Raw genomic sequence first — 17,108 nt, forward strand, 5'->3', positions numbered from 1 at the left:
TTTAGATTAAAAGGCACACGCCCCTGCCCAGCCCACCACATCTGAAGAAAGGCAAAGGTTATCTTGAAGACACCACACCGAACTCTACACACTCTTACTCTCAAGAGAATCTTATTTGGCAAAGGAAAAACCAAGAGTTTCTCCAAGGAGATGGAAGTGAATAATCCGTAGGTGGTTTCTTTACAAATATGATTTTCAGTCTCTTTTTGGAAATCCATCTGAATCTAATAAACTGCACTAGATCCTGAAAAATAAATCCTTTCTTAGTGCATCAGTTGCAGGACTTTCTGAAGGGCAATATTTCACTCCATCGACAAGAAATTGTCATTTAATATTCTTTATTTGGATAAAAAGTTTACTAATTTGTTAAAAACTTATTAATTATGTATATTAATGAATTAAATTGTTCAATGAGCAGCGGAATCGCAGCGAATATTAGTGGAGACCAGATATACAAATTTTTACGTTTATACTTATATTAATTCAAAACATTTTTCAAAGATTTCCATACTATTTCCCTTAATATAACGAGCAGATGGTATAAATTTTGTGGTAATTAACTTCGAGCATTTAATCCATGTGGTTTTATTGACTGATCGTTTAATTTGCGTAAAATTGACGCAACAGATGGACATTTCAAACATAATACATAATGTTGATTCAAAAATATAGAAAAACGTTTGAAATTTATTTCGAAAAAACAAATTCGTGTTGTCGTTTTAAAAGTTTGTGGATAATTTCATTAAATTTCTCTCCATAGAAAGCCTCAAGCGTCGTTTGAGAAATCTTCTGATACTGACATGGAACCGATTTCTGACTATATCCCTTTTGAACTCTTAGAACTAAAGACATGTATTTTGCCTAATAGTTTCTGTGAAATCCAAATCTAGAAAAAAGGGTATAGAAATTTAAAAAATTTACAGCAAATTTATTTAGTAGAAAATTGAGTTAACGGTTGCTAAAATAATAAATGGGGAAAAACTCCCGCTTGAGCGCACAAAGGCAATGCATTGTTGTTATACATGCAATAGACACAACTATATACACACACACACACACACACACACATGCATACATACATACATACATACAAATGTATTTGTATGTAGTATTTATTTATTAATATTGTTGTTTTTGTCTTTTGCATTTGTTATTTATTTATGTATTTATGCAATGTTTTATTATATAGATGTAGATATATATACATATATATGTATATTTTTTGTGATTTAGAAAAAGAAAACAAAAGTTTTTTCTCTATTTCTTTTTTTTTGTGACGGTGTGAAAAACGGAGGCAAAACATTCGGAGCGAGTTGTATTCGCACCAACTGTGCAAATATTGGGAGGCTCTTATTGTTATTTTGCCGAGAGAAAAACACTATGCGAAGAAGAAAAAAAGGGGCCAAAACTCAAGGGAGAGAGAGAGAGAGATGGATAGAAAGTGGGTGCAAGAGCACCTACTACCCCTCTTGCCTAACCCTAACCCTATGTATAGATTTTAGCCGGCAACGAAGGAGTCCATACATGAAAATGTGGATCACTTTAGCTGTTTAGATCATTGGCAAAATATCAGCACACATTCTGGGTCCTTCCTCCCAACCTCCCTTCACACAGCCTCCTTCTCTGCTGCTTACCTTCCCTTAGCCATCAATTTGTTAAAATGCTTACGTGCCTGTGCCCATTACGGCTCATTTCGTCTTGTTGTTGTTGTTGGTTTGCTGTTTTTTTGCACCCTTAGCAAATTTTCTTGTTGTAGTTTATTTTTGTATTTCGTTCATTTTGCGCCATCTTATAAATAAATTTATACAAAATACAAAATTTTGCAAATAAAAACCTGAAAGCGATAAGCTTGATACCCTGTAAAAGGTGTGAGAAAGTAATAATTAAGATAGATAAAATTAAAAAAAGTTTGTTAACTGACAAGATTCATGACTTTTAGACTTGATTCAACAAGTTAATTGATCAGAATCAGAATATAGTATCCTTTCTTTTCTAGTTGGACATAGGAGAATGATTCCTTCCCACATTGCTTTTAATTGGCCACAGGGTATGAAGATATAAAAATAACAGTATAGACATATCTATATAGATGTAGATTTAGTACATATAGACACACATATATACATATATATATATATATATATATATTTTCGGATTCTGTAGTTGTGTAGTCATTTTGTTAAGTTGAAACTCTGTAGACAAGATGCCAATTCGAATGTGAATACCTTCCAAGTATTTGCAAACAAAAACATAAATTATTTTCACTATGTGGTATATTTAGAAGCTACGATTTTTGTATTTTTCTTTTATATTTCGAGTAGAGAAGGAATCTGCATATTTATAATTTTGAATTTTCAAGCGTTTCCCGCTATTTACAAACATAAATATATCCGCAACAAAAAATTGAACGCATGTTAAATAAATACAAAACTAGTGTGTGTGTTTATGTGTGTGCTTAAACCATCTAAAATATTTTTTATGAATTTTATAAATAGATTAGTCGTGTAAATTATATAAAATCCACCTACGTTCTGGAGGTATATCCTTAAATATGTTAAGGTATAAATAAAGAATCAAATATATGACATTTGTTTTAAATGTCTAGCGATTTATTTCAATTAAATATATTTACATATTATATTTGGATTTTTAAAAAGGTAAACAGATAGTTGAATGTGTGTCAAGACATTTGAATGTGTGAAGAGTAGTTAAAGGTCGGAGTATTGTCTCTAGGGTCGATCTCAAACTGTCTTCATTAGGCGCCTGAAGTTGTTAATCTAATAAACAATAATGTTAGAAGTCTTGCCTATATGTAAAATTGTTAATATTCGGTCTAAGCTGTACAAAGTATTTACCTTCCCTTCCATGAAACCTGCCCCCGCCCATATGCTCGCTCTTTCTGTATCGTTAAAGATATTTCCTGGCAATAAGAGACATGTGTCGCTTGGCCGCAAAAGATATTCGTATTTTGCCACAACAAGTTGCTCAATTTTGTATGTATAGTTTGCTTTAGATTTTTCGTATATGAATTTGTTGCTTCTTTTGTTTTTGCATGAATTAGGGCCACATGTTGTCGTTAGGTACAAGATGATCGTCTGCCCACGCAATGAGCGCGCGATTTGTCAGCCGGCAAAAATTTTGTACGCTGAGTTTTGCTTGCTTTTTGGCAGGGTTTAAGTGGGCCCACACACACACACACGCATGCACACTCACACACACAACATACTTACGCCTGCGCTGGCTCTTTTTGTTGTTGTATTATGTACTTAGTGCTATCCAAGTTGCTGTCGTCGTTGGTTGTTGTTTTGTAGACAATTTCTAAGTGTGGACAAATTTGGGTCACACACAGCCAGAGACGACGACCGAGCGACCGACCGACCAACGCACACACAATGCGTGTTTCAAGAGGACAGACCACAGCCGGCATAAACTGTCATTGTAATTGCAAATATCATCCAAAAAGAAGAAAAACAGAAGAAGAAAAGTGTGATGACGAAGAGAGTCAGTCAGTCGGTGTCGCCTTCACCTCAGTAGTCATGTCGCTCTGCGTGCAATTTTTTTTTTTGGCTGCCCACGCCAAATGTGAATTGTCATCATTTTCAGAAGGATGTGGATGATGATGATGAGATACGATACAACATATTTCTTCTACAATTCGTTTTACATGCGGCTCACTCAGCTCATGCAAGCGAAAATTAGCGCATTTAATTGCCTAAAAAGTGTCTGTCTGGCAGCCAAGAACAACAGCAACTACAACCTACCAGAACGACAGCGACCAGAAGGCAGGCGCTTGACGTAATTAACCCAAAAGGCAAATGCCATCTAAACTCAATTAGTCGAATTTTAATATACCCTGTTGAGGAATCAATGATTACCTTCTTCCTATGCGTCTTGCTTCTAGTTAGTGTGCAAAGGCAAAGTAAAATACAAACTGGCCAACAATTATAATATGAATGGAATCACAATCTGCTAGTCATACCCATTGTTTTCTTATATAATTAAAGGGTAAGCCATATTTTCCCTGCACTGCAATCTTGCCAAGTTTTCTGTTGCGGACACAAAAAAACATTTAAAATAATTTAATAAATGCAATTTGCATTAAATTTCACAGTTCTTAGCCATTTTATTTATTTATTTTTCTTTTACGATTTTGAATTTTGATAAGTGCTAATTTAATTGCTTTGTGTTCCACGTGACGTATACGCAATATTGCGCATACGCCTAGTTGAACAATCCAAACACAATATTTAGTTAGCAGCCCATAAAAGAAATCACACTAAACCCTTTTGGGGTGGACAGCCCTTAACAAACAAAATGTTGGTAGATATATATAATAATATCTTACCTTGATTAATGCTAAGTTTCTGTTTGCAATTAACAACATGTGAACAAAACGCCAAAAAGGCACCACAAAAAGTGAGCAAAAAATTAACATAGACGAAAAAAAATGAAAAAAAACTAGGCAAAATAGAGGAATTCATAAACAAACAACAAGTACCTAGTAAATGTGGGGATATGCCCCAAGGCGTAAACACAAGTGGTGGAGTTAGGGATGGTGGGGGGGGACTCTGAGAGGGACTCTGATATACAGCAGCAGTTGTAAAACTCATTCAGCAAATTTATTTGCTCAGTCAGCCCACGGCAAATTTCACAATCGACAGAAATGAGAAGAGCTGGGGCGCTCTCGAAGTGCTAACAAGTTTTTGTGGACAGCTCTCTTAAGTTTCGCTCAAGAGGCTGCCGTTGACGTTGCCGTTGCCATTGCCTGGTGCTGGTGGTAAAGTACACAGGGAAGATTTAGATTATGTGGTTTTCGACCACATAATAACAATAACATGTACGAGGGTCCAATGATAAGTCTATGACATAAGCTTAGGAAACTATACCTAAACTTTAGGGGAATCACTTTTGATTTTTAGGGCAAGCACAGAACTTTGCTTGTTGAAGGAACATTTAAAAACTGTCAATCTAATATTAAAATGTCTACAATTTATTATACCGCCCTCGCAACCACTTTATACAACAAAGCTAACTGTAATTATTACACACGCTGGCTCTGTCATCGAGTCACATGGATTCAATCGCATACAATAGGTACATATTTGGTGGGCCTCATAAGAGACAGAGAGAGAGAGAGAGAGAGTATGAGAGAGAGGGAGAAAGGGAGAGAGAAGTCTCCATTCATTAGAGTCCAGCAGCAGCAGTAGTAGTAATAAGATAGAGATACATATGACATCATCAGAGTAATAACTGCCTTTGAATTCACTTCAGATCAGTCGATTTATTAGTCACGCGCCCTACTGCCAAACATATTTCTCCTGGAAATACTTTTGGTGTCAGTTCACCTCAAATACCCAAGCTTGAAAATGTGTGTGTGAAATAAGTCAAAGCTCGAGATATAAGTATTTCTAATAGTTTCTACAACTCCAAAAACATAAAACAAATAGTCGAATATACGATTCTGTTACATTTTAAGAAAAATGATTAACCATGTTATTCCTTGCTCCAGTTTTTCTTATAGTATGTAGTTTATCCTTATGAAAATATAACAAAAAGGGCTTGAGTTTCTGTGAATTCGGCCTAGGTTTTCTCTCAGTGTAGTATATCTCTGTAATAGCCGTTGCAGTCAGCTAATTTCATTTTCATTTCATTTTTTTTTTGTGTGCGTTTTGGTTTTTTGATATTTTTTGTTGTTGTTTTACACAATATTGCACTTCTTCGCCCACACGTTGCTCGACACAGTTTCGCACTGTTGCCGACGATTTGGCGCTGTTTCAATTCATCTACTGCCACCAACTATTAGGCTGCATAAACACTTGCGTGTGGGCGGGCAGTTTGGTCGATGGGTCGGTCGTTTGGTTGTTTCGTCGGTCGGACGAAGCAATGAATTCTATTCCTGGCTCACGCACTGCGAATGCAATTAACACATTTGTATCTGACAAATGTAAAATGTATCTTGTGCACCACTTTGCTTAATAATGCACCACTACCACCAAATATTCTTCATTCTCATTCTCTTATATGCATATATTTAGAATTGTTAAATTATTAGTATGCTTCATGTCATAAAGTGTACGTAAGTAAGTGGCCACACAATCCGTTTGTGCAATAATAATCAAGGAAAATCTTTTAGCTAGGTCAGTTTATTGCGTAGATATGAATTCAAAATGAATGGATTTCGAACACTTTTGCACATTAACCTAAAAGTTTAATACGAAAAAACATCTAAAGAACTACTTAAGATGCTTCCTTTTTATTAGACATACAAATGTAAAGTCTTTAATAACTATGTTAAACTTCCGATAGCTATGTTGTTGTGTCTAGACTCAAGACTCCAGATAAATACTTCCTTCCTTTGCGTTAAATACTTCCTTTTTACAAAAAGCATTTCTCACTAAATGAAAGTTACTCAAGTTGTATTTAAAAGGCGTTACACATTTGAAAATGTTGCTTACTTTGTCCAGTGGAATAATAAACAAAATATATGATATCACATTAACATTTGACGTATTTAAAGATAGTAATAATAATACAAAGGATTGCGAGAGAGTGTAGTCGGTTAGATAATTCCATTTGATGGTGAACCTTATGTCCAGCAGGTTGGCGGAATGTCTGTCCAGATCAGTTCCAATTTGAGGTTTTTGTGGCATTCATAATCAAATGCATGATCTATAGCCAATATATACCAATGAAAAATCCATATAGGTGGAGTTTGGAGGGTGCGAAATCGGTCATATTAACGTATCAAAAAGGACTTATAGGATATACATATGTAGATACTTTCTTAGGTAACATTTTGTTCTTCAGTGAGGAAAGTTTCTTCAATTTTTTCCCCGAAGATCGGCAAATCGATAAAGTCTTACTAAGGTGCAAAATTTTCATATCAATCTGCCAATAGGATATGAAACTAGTTAACATTTACTCTCAATTTAAAATCTAAAAGCTGAAATATATTAATCATCTAATTAAATGGTTCGTCCTATAGGCAGTTGATCAATAGCTTTCTTTAAGAAACAAAGGATAATAAACTCATATTGAATGAAGTTTATCAAAATCTTTAAAAGAAAACGTAAAGAAATGTTGTTAACCAAAAAATTTAAATAATTTTTCCAAAAAGTGCTGAAAGTTTAAGTTTCTATTTGCTTTAGTTTTATTTCACTATATTTATTCATACTGGTGCCATAATGACCCACATATAAACATGTTTGAGAATCCCCCAGCATTATTCATTTCACCTAATAACCTATCCCCACCTACATTTGGCCTTGGCTTGAACTGTGTTAAATGTATTAATGGCAAAAGAAATACGAAAAAAAAGCAAAAAAACAGCAACAACCAAGCCTTTAAGTTAAGTTAAGGCTAAATGGCCACAGCTTACAGGCAGTTTAATCAATCACGGTTGGTGCCAAGTATCTGTATCTGTATCTATATCTGTATCTGTATCTGTATCTGTAAACTTGTGACCTTCATCGTTTTACAAAATGCTAGTTGGTTTGGGGGCTAAACCTTTTCAAATGCTTTTGGCTGATTCATTTTGGTTTTTTTTCTTTTTTGCTTTACCAACTTTACACAGAGTTTTGTGATTTTTTTTTTTTGCACACTTGACCATTGAGCCAAGGTGAACCGCGCAGCTAATCTTGATCTTGTTTGCCTTCTGCATGTGTATATATATATCTCGTCGTGTGTGTGTGTCTTATAAGAAATATTAAATATAAATTTTTGTTTATCTAAATGTGAGCATCATTTTTATTTTCTTAGTTTGAAGGACAAATCGCATAGAGTTTATGATTTACATATGGCCTAACACACAGAGATTGATTCTGTTGTTTATTATAACCCCCCTGCCCCCCGCCTTGGTGCGTTCATTGAACTCAGAACGGTAAATTTTACACAATAACCAGACAACAACAACAAATAAGGCAGAGAGAACAAAAAAATCCATTAACAATAAAGTAAAGCAACAACAACCTACGCCAACATGTAATGTTCTAACGTCTAACGTCAAAGATAAACAAAAAAAAAAGAAAAGCAAAAACTGAAAACCAACAACAAATATCAACAAACTACTTTGTATTTATAATTATTATCGCAGTCGAAACGCTCACTCTCTCTCTACCTCTCTCTCTCTCTCTCTCTCGCAACACTCGAGAAGTGCTCAAAGTGCTCGTGTATCTCTCAGATACATACGTTCACTACGCTTCTGCTTAGCGTTTTGTTTTTTTTTTTGTTCGCTGCTGCTCAACTATTTAGAACGTGTAAATTGAAAAACTATTTGGCTAACGTCTCTCTGCTTGGGCTATGTGCGATATTACAGCATATTTTGCTGTTGCTGCTGGCAGCGACGCCAACTGAGACGCTTTCGCATTACGTTACGTTGCTGCCTCGCACGATAAGGCGCAACTAACTGTAAGTTGAAGGCCATTACTGATACGCCCCATGCGCCGCCGCATATGAAGGAATACACACACACACATGTGTGTGTGTTGGGTTCGTGTGTGCGTTTTGTATGACTGGCAGTTAGCGTTGATTATCTAAATATGCTGCTGACGCGTGACAAAACGTTTTTTTTTTTTTTTTTTTGCTATTCTATTCTCTTCTCTTCTGTTCTTCTGCTTTTCCGTGTGTTGTTGTGTGTGTGTGTGAATGTTTTTATCTATCTTATATCTGCATCTTCCCTTGATATTGATTACGCGCTAAGCATTCTTTTTTGTTTCCCCCAGTCATATTACAGCAAGCTGTGGTTTGGGGAAAGGTGTAGAGAGGGGGTCAATGCGCGTGTGTACATTCGTCTTGTATAAATAGCAAAATGATGAGCGGCATTTAACATATTGCGCAATTTGTTTATTCGCTTTAGGCACCCTCTCGCCCTACCTTTCCCTTCATCTCACCCTAGTCTCCCTAGTCTTCTTTATACCCCCCATTTCCCTCTCTCTCTCTCTCTCTCTGTCTTCCATTCCAGCTTACGAGTTTCGCTCTCATTCTCATTCTCAAGTGGTTTTTCTGATAAGCGTAAACATATTTTTAAACAATTTACGTAAGCAGCGACAATCGCTGTCGACGCCAAGTTGACGTCGCTGCTGAAAGTAAAAGTTCTTTACTTTCCGTTCTCATTAATTAATAACAAAAGCAAAAGCAACAACAAGAGCAGCAGCAGCAGCGCCAGCAAATTTGCATTGAAAGTGCAAGTGAAAATGCAAACTGCAATCGTTTGCTTTCAAATGAAAACAAAAATTAAATAAACAAAACAAAAACAGAGGGAAACAAATAATTTAAAAACACCACGAAGCTGGCTAATTGCTATCGTATACACTTGTAATTATAATTCTATTATACAAACATATATATTATATATGCATATAGTCATACGATTTTGATGAATTATACTATCATCATTTGAAAATGCTTTGAAATATTGTAGATTGTTTTGTAAACGATTAATCAAATGAACAGTAAGACAGCCGAACAAACTAATAAGTTAATATAAAAGTTTCCTTGAAAACTGATATAGCAAGAGCACCTCAAATGCTTATCCAACCAATTAGATTTGACTATATAAGCTATAGTGTAGTAGGTTCGAAGTTGGAACTATAAAATAATGAAAAAAGTCAAAAACTAGACGAAAAACTTGACATTTCGGGGGATTGCCAGACCTACCCATAAAAGATATCCTATAGGAAATCTATCTTATGCACTTGAATGATATTATAGATGTTATCTTAGCTTTTGTGAATACAGTTAGGGTCTTTCTTTCAGTTAGGGTATATGACAATATAAAATTAACATAATATACTGGCGCCAGCGTGTGCAATGATGTTATTGCATTCTACTTTTGTTTACATATCACTTAATCAACAAAAATTTTATAAGAAATTAACTATACATCAATAAAAACCTATATACATATTTGTATATTAGTATGTCAATTATAAAGTAGGAAATGAAATATTTGCTGATTGTGGTTAAAAGTTTTAATAATGAGTTTACTTACATGTTAAACGAATTGAAATTCTTCATATCAGCAATTAATAAAAGCAAAGCAAAAAAAACTACTTAAATTTGTAAATGTTTTTAACTATAAAAGAAAAGTTGTAAAACTTATTTTATAAGTTTATACTATTCTAAGATCAAAACTTTAAATTAAATCCTTATTGAAATGAATTTTGTATAGCAAAAATTAATTTTTCCTTTTTGCCTCAAGTATTTTACAAAAAGGTGTGAAATATTCACACCAAATTATGTACATTTGGATATGGATGTATGTATGTATGTGTGTATGTATGGATGTGTTTAAAACAACATAAACAAATTTTTAGCTAACTAAACTGTGTGAGCAAAACACGCGCCAAGTAATTTAAGCATAAACAACAAAAATAGATCCTCATCCTCATTCCAACATTCAAATTTAGAACAGGGAAAGACACGTGCGTGTCTTTGAAACGTAATCAGAAACTGATATAGACAAGATCTCCCTTAGAATGTTTCAAGAATTCAGATTATTTGCAAAGAATGTGAAATTCGAGTGCAATTTTTAATAATAATTTGAAAGAAACTTTGTGAGATTGCTTAAACAATAATTAAGCCATAGCTTTCTATGGCAAGTACGTGTCATTTGGCCATAGTAATTATATAGGGTATAAAAAAGCGACTACGCTTTGGCAATGTCAGTTGCCAAATTAAAAGAAATTCGGCAGAGAATAACAACAAAATTAACAACAAAATTTATGGCACAACAGCAAACTTTGTTTGGTTGAAAACGAAAGTATTTTTGTCTCTCTCTCTCTCTGTGTGAGTGTTTTTTTTTTGTTTTAGTTAGTAATAGAATGATGCCGAACATATATATTTGATTTGTGCCATAAAAAAACGTCAGAGGGGAAGAGTGAGGGAGAGCGAGAGAGAGGAAGAGGTGCCAATAAAATACGCTTACGACAGCGACCCCACAGGCCCCATTGGCCCTCTGTCTCCTCCTCCTCCCCCTCCTTCGGACACGCACACGCTGCTGTAATTAATAATATTGTTGAATTCGTCTCTCTCTCTCTCTCTATCGTTGTCCCTCTCTTGCTTTTTGTTGTCTCCTTCAGAGTTTGCAAAAAAGTTCTTTGACGTTTTGTTTATTTATTTTTGTTTAAGCGCTATGCGCACCGGCAAAAAAGCTAACCAAAAGCTCTCTCTCTCTCTCACTTTGATGTACTCTTAAACGTTTCTCTTCTATTATTAACTTTTCTCTTATTTTCTAATGATTTTATTATTGTTAATATAGTTTGTGGGTGTCTGTGTGTGTGTGTGTGTGTGTGTTCTTTATTAATTGTATACAAACGAAAAGAAAAAAAAAACTTAAAGAAAAGCAAAAGTGCTTCTTATCAATTAAAACGCTTTTGTTGGCCCCCTTCAACGCTCCTCCACCACATAAAAAATTCCTTACCCCTTCTTCCTTCCCCCTTGTTGAGCCTTTTTTGCGTGCATTAGAACTTTGCACATTGGCTGTTAAGATAAGAATGATTCCAGGAATTGTAAAACAAAACAAAACATTTCATAGCCAAGTATGTACGTTTATATTATATACATACATATATATGATTACCTATAAAACCGTAACGTAAAACGGTTATGATAACGCTTATTATAAGCATGTTTTCATCAAGTTTTTAGGGTTTTCCCAAAAATATTTTACTTAAATTGTTCAATGAGCCGCCTTTATTATGAAGACTTTTAGTTAAAGTTACATAACAAGATGTTTCCCTATCTGAAGGAAGGGCAAAAGCCATTACAGCTCAATAAATGTTAGCCAATTGGCTAATCTTAAGTTCAGTTTAGGGTTGAATGTGTCTTCATTACAACTAAATTTTCTATGTCAGTTTTGACTATTTAACTGAGTAATTAACAGCTTGCCAATAGCACAAAACATGGCGGCAACAAATGGCAATTAACACTCCTCGCACACACACACACAGACACGAACACACAGAGAAAGAGAGAGGCACACTCTTGTGTACCCATGTTATCGGCCATCGGGAAACGGAAATGCAATAAATAATTTAGTATCAGCATCCCAAGCATTTCACAATTGTAATAAACAAATGTGTTTAATGATAAATTATCAGTTATAAGTAGGTATTTCTTGTTAGTAGAATAGAAATTGATGAATTGCTTTCTGATTCGTATATAAATAGATACATAGATAGCAAATCGGAAAGAAATGTCACATTCATTTCCGTTTCCGGCAAATTGATGTAACTTGAAACGGAAAAGGGAATTGATAAGCAAAATCAAAGAAAACCAAATGATTTAATTAGCTAGATAGATCAAAGTGAACTTGCCTGCATCCTGCGAAAAAAAGCGTCAGACAGTTTGGTTTGATTTTGATTTGAATAAAGATTGAAATAAAGAAGAATACAGATGAATTTACATTTCTTTATATTTCTAACTGCACTAAGAGAGAGCATGTAAAGACTTTAGAAGACCTTCAACTGTCTTTAGATGTTTGGATAGTTGCACAGTTTTCTCCTTTTCCTTCATCCTTAAAGCAACTTCATTCGATTCGATTCGACACTTAACTATGTAGTGTGGGAGCAATTAGGTATAAGCCAGATTACGTGCTTCCTATGTGCGACTCCTTATTGGGAACTGAGTATGATCGGACCATGGGCCAACAATCTTAATTCTTTATCGTTTCTTATTTAAAAACTGAAATTTATAATATAATTTGATGAATCTCAAAGTGGAGTAGGCTAACAAATGAAATAAAACAAGTTGTCATTTGAATTTTTGCACTTTGAATAGAGTTTTGTCTTTCAGAATTCGATTTTAATTATTAATATAATAATAAAATTTGATTTCTTAATCATTTGCAGGTACAACACTGACCAAGGAGCTATGGACCAGCAATTCTGTTTACGCTGGAACAATCATCCCACAAATTTAACCGGCGTGCTAACCTCATTACTTCAGAGGGAGGCGCTCTGCGATGTTACGCTCGCCTGCGATGGTGAAACAGTTAAGGTAAGTACTTAAAAGATTAAGCAAATCCTTGAAATTAATAAGAGTTTTGCGCTTGTAGGCACATCAAACCATACTGTCAGCCTGCAGTCCATATTTCGAGACGATTTTCCTACAGAATCAGCATCCACATCCCATCATCTATTTGAAAGATGTCAGATATACAGAGATGCGCTCCCTGCTTGACTTTATGTACAAGGGTGAGGTGAATGTCGGTCAAAGTTCGCTGCCCATGTTTCTCAAGACAGCGGAGAGTCTGCAGGTGAGTGTACAGAGACACTTTCTTTATACATTATCAGTTATCACATCTTTTTCTTCTATCATTGAACAGGTGCGCGGTCTCACAGATAGCAACAATCTGAATTATCGTTCCGATTGTGAAAAACTGCGCGATTCAGCTGCCAGCTCACCCACTGGCCGAGGACCACCCAGCTATTGTGGCCTGGGTGGTGGCGGCAGCGGCGGAGGTGGTAATGGTGGTGGCGGTGGCGGCAGCGGTGCTGATCTACGCGATTCTCGAGACTCCCTGCGCTCACGTTGCGACCGCGATGTGCGAGATGAGATGACACAACGCAGCAGCAGCAGTTTAAGTGAACGCAGCTCGGCGGCAGCGGCTGCAGCAGCCGCTGTGGCAGCAGCCGGTGGCAATGTGAATGCTGCCGCCGCGGCATTGGGCCTAACAACATCGTCCAGTGCCGGCGATCGATCTCCCTGCTTGGGCAGTGCCAGTGCGGCAGCGGCAGCAGTGGCTGCTGCTGTGGCGGCTGCAGCTGCCAATCGAAGTGCCAGTGCCGATGCCCTGAATAGTCGCACCGATGCCTGCAGTGATCGTGGCAGTGAGCGTGGCACATTGGAGCGGGCCGATAGTCGGGATGAATTGCTACAGTTGGATTATAGTAACAAGGATAACAATAATAGTAATACCAGCAGTAGTAGCAACATCAATAATAATAACAACAACAATAGCAGCAACAACAACAACAATCGCGAGCGCCACAGCAGCAGGGATCGTGAAAGAGAGCTATCCACAACGCCCGTGGATCAGCTAAGTAGTAGTAAGCGCAGACGTAAGAACTCATCATCCAACTGTGATAATTCGTTGTCCTCGAGCCATCATCATGCGAATGCGGCCCATGTACAGGACAGGCACTACCCGCAGGACTCTCAGGTACACATTCCATCTAAATCTCATGCAGTTAAAGCTAATTAAGCTTAAATTTATATTTATTTACTTAATTTAGAGAGTCTAGCACTTGCTTTTAATGTTATAAAATCCTTACATCAGCTTGAGTTTAATTTAATTTAATCCACACAAATTAGTTTTATGGTATAAGTAGGTAATTTAGATTTTGTCTCTTTTTTTATGATATTTAACTAACTGAAATAATGTTTCGCCCAACAAAAAATTTGCTTATCATAAGCGTAACAATGCGAAAGTTCAGCAAACAAAACATTGCCAACATTTCTATATGTATTATATGTTTGCCATTTACGATAAGTTACGCACCTAACCCACACAAACACACACATACCCCGCCTGCCCCTGTCCCCGTGCCTATCATTCCAACGCTTTGCCCTTTCCGTCACTCGAATCGCTCACATGACACTGTCAAAATCGTCACTAACAGCTAGTTACACTCCTCCCCCGCTTATAGAGTCAACTGATCTACAATCAAACATATATATAAATAGAGTATTTTTATTCAGTTGTCTCTGTATGTGTGTGTGTGTTTGTGTGTCTGTTTTGTATTTTGCTCCTATGTTTGTAGAGCTTATCATCATATAGTAAATTGTTGTTTTAGTTTTTTCTTTTTGGCATGGCACGTGCCGCTCTCACTCTCTCCAAGTTTGCCAGGGTCTCGGCCACAATTCGTTGGCGTTTTTATGACTTTTATGGGCCATGCTCATAATGATGATGATGATAATGATAGGAGATAATAATATAATACATAATGACACCAATAATATAATTTTAAAACGTGCCATTGTCTATCTTGATATAGAATTTAGTTTATTATTATATTCATATTTAAATTATCAATTCAGGTTAATTAATCACAACTCTATTCTCTCCTTAAATATGCACATTTTAGGCCAGCGCACACAGCAATTTGAAGTCAAGTCCGATACCTAAAACCGGCGGCAGTACATCAGAGTCCGAGGATGCGGGTGGACGACACGATTCGCCATTGTCAATGACCACCAGCGGCGGTGGCGGCCATCTAAGTGGCGGTGGCGGCGGCAATGTGGGTGCAGCCAGTGCGCTAAGCGGTCTCAGCCAGTCGCTAAGTATTAAGCAGGAGCTAATGGATGCCCAGCATCAGCAGCAGCAACAACATCGTGAACATCATGTGGCTCTGGCAACCGATTACTTGGCGGTAAGTCTCTAAGCCATCTAAGCCATACATTTTTCCATACACTTTTAGTTTGTTAAGGTTTTTTCTTTTGAACCGGTACGATGGTTCCAGTTAAATTGTATATATAACTTGACCAAAAAAAAAAAACCCCGAAAATTATATAATTTGTAAAGCTTTAATTTGATTTCATTGTTTTTACTGATTTTTCGGTAATTTTTTTTTTTGTTTGTTTCTAATTTAAGACAATTGCAAAATGCTTTCAAGAATAGCTAAGAAATTGAAATGTTGATTTTGTTTATGAAATTTAAGAAAAACCGCTTAAAGCAACAACGAGCAGAATGAAGGATTGGTTGTGTGTATTTATCTATATATAGTATTCAAAATGGAATATCGGCCAAGACAAAAAGAAAAAATCTCAACAACAACTTCTTCTCTGACGTAAAGTAAGAGTAACAAAAATCCTTCCTTCTACAAGAACATTGTTTTTGCCATGTTTTCTTAAGTTTGATTTCTATCCAACAAAAACAATTTTGTTTTTTTTTTGATTTGTTTTGTTTTGTTATTGTGTGGGCCGACATAAAATAAAGATCAATGAAACTGATGCAAGTGGCAGCAAAACGAATTTGTCAAGCGGCAGCAGCAGCAGCAGCATCCAACAGATCTTTCTACATCAGGCAGTGGAGGCGCAATTGAAGAGTTTGCAAATGCAATATCAGCAGGACACAACTATGCAACGTTTGATACAGCAACAACAACAACAGCAACAGCAGCAGCAACAACAGCAATTAAAACAACAACCATTGGGCCCACCAGCAGCAACTGGCTCACGTAAAAGTGGTCGCTTCCGTTCAAATTGGTTATATCAATTCGATTGGCTGCAATACGATGAGCGGGCCAATACCATGTACTGTAAGCATTGCCGCAAATGGAGTACCGAATTGGCCGATATACGGACCTCATTTGTGGAGGGAAATTCCAATTTTCGCCTGGAGATTGTTAATCATCACAATAAATGCAAATCGCATCGTTTATGCTACGAAAGAGAGCTGCAAGAACAGGCCAGCTGCAGTAGTAGTAGTAGCCAGACCTCGAGAAAGCGCTCAAATCCGGATATTATAACCATAAATGTGGGCGAGGATAATAGTCCTTGAGGTGTCAGCAAAAGCGCGAAGACAGTTACACACGCACACACACACACTACTCAGGATTAGATATTAGTTTATGCACATATTTTTATTTTGTATTGTATTTTAAATAGACTTAAGCTAAACACTTGAAAGCATTTTGCAATTTTACAATATATCCAATAAATATGTTCCATACATTGTATCTCCAACTCTCTCTCTATCTCTCTCTCTCTCTCACTTCATTAAATTTACTTTCATTTTCCCCCTTCGAAAACAAAGAGCGCTGCTGCTTTGAAAATGCATCCGGAGGATATGTCAACGTTGCTCACGCAACATGCTCTACAGGCCGCCGATGCCAGAGATGAGCATAACGATGCCAAGCATTTGCCCGATCAGACAGACAACATTGACGGTAAGTACCACAACCAACCAATAAACCAACCAATCTATCAATCAATCAATCAATCAACCAACCAACCAAACTACCAAACCAATCAACCGATCAACCAATGCAAAATGCAAGAAAAAAAAACAAACTTCTTCTCTCTGTGCTTTAAAAAAAAAAAAAAAAAACCAAAACCTAACCTAAACAACAAGAAAAACCTTAAATAAATTAGTTTGTTCTTTAGCT

General features: G+C 36.3%; 1 protein-coding gene across 3 annotated transcripts in view; it reads left to right on the plus strand.

Moving 5' to 3' along the window:
• LOC6651205 (sex determination protein fruitless) overlaps positions 1-17,108 on the plus strand; it is a 150,967-nt gene that overhangs the window by 127,719 nt on the left and 6,140 nt on the right. For all 3 annotated transcript variants that reach the window (XM_023179990.2, XM_023179991.2, XM_023179993.2), the window contains 5 exons: positions 12,849-12,996; positions 13,055-13,255; positions 13,325-14,161; positions 15,087-15,371; positions 16,757-16,889. In XM_023179990.2, the coding sequence (XP_023035758.1) occupies positions 12,849-12,996; positions 13,055-13,255; positions 13,325-14,161; positions 15,087-15,371; positions 16,757-16,889 (1,604 nt within the window). The remainder of the gene's footprint in view (positions 1-12,848; positions 12,997-13,054; positions 13,256-13,324; positions 14,162-15,086; positions 15,372-16,756; positions 16,890-17,108) is intronic.

The sequence above is a fragment of the Drosophila willistoni genome, chromosome 3R (genome assembly GCF_018902025.1).
Source record: "Drosophila willistoni isolate 14030-0811.24 chromosome 3R, UCI_dwil_1.1, whole genome shotgun sequence".
NCBI classification, from domain to species: domain Eukaryota; kingdom Metazoa; phylum Arthropoda; class Insecta; order Diptera; family Drosophilidae; genus Drosophila; species Drosophila willistoni.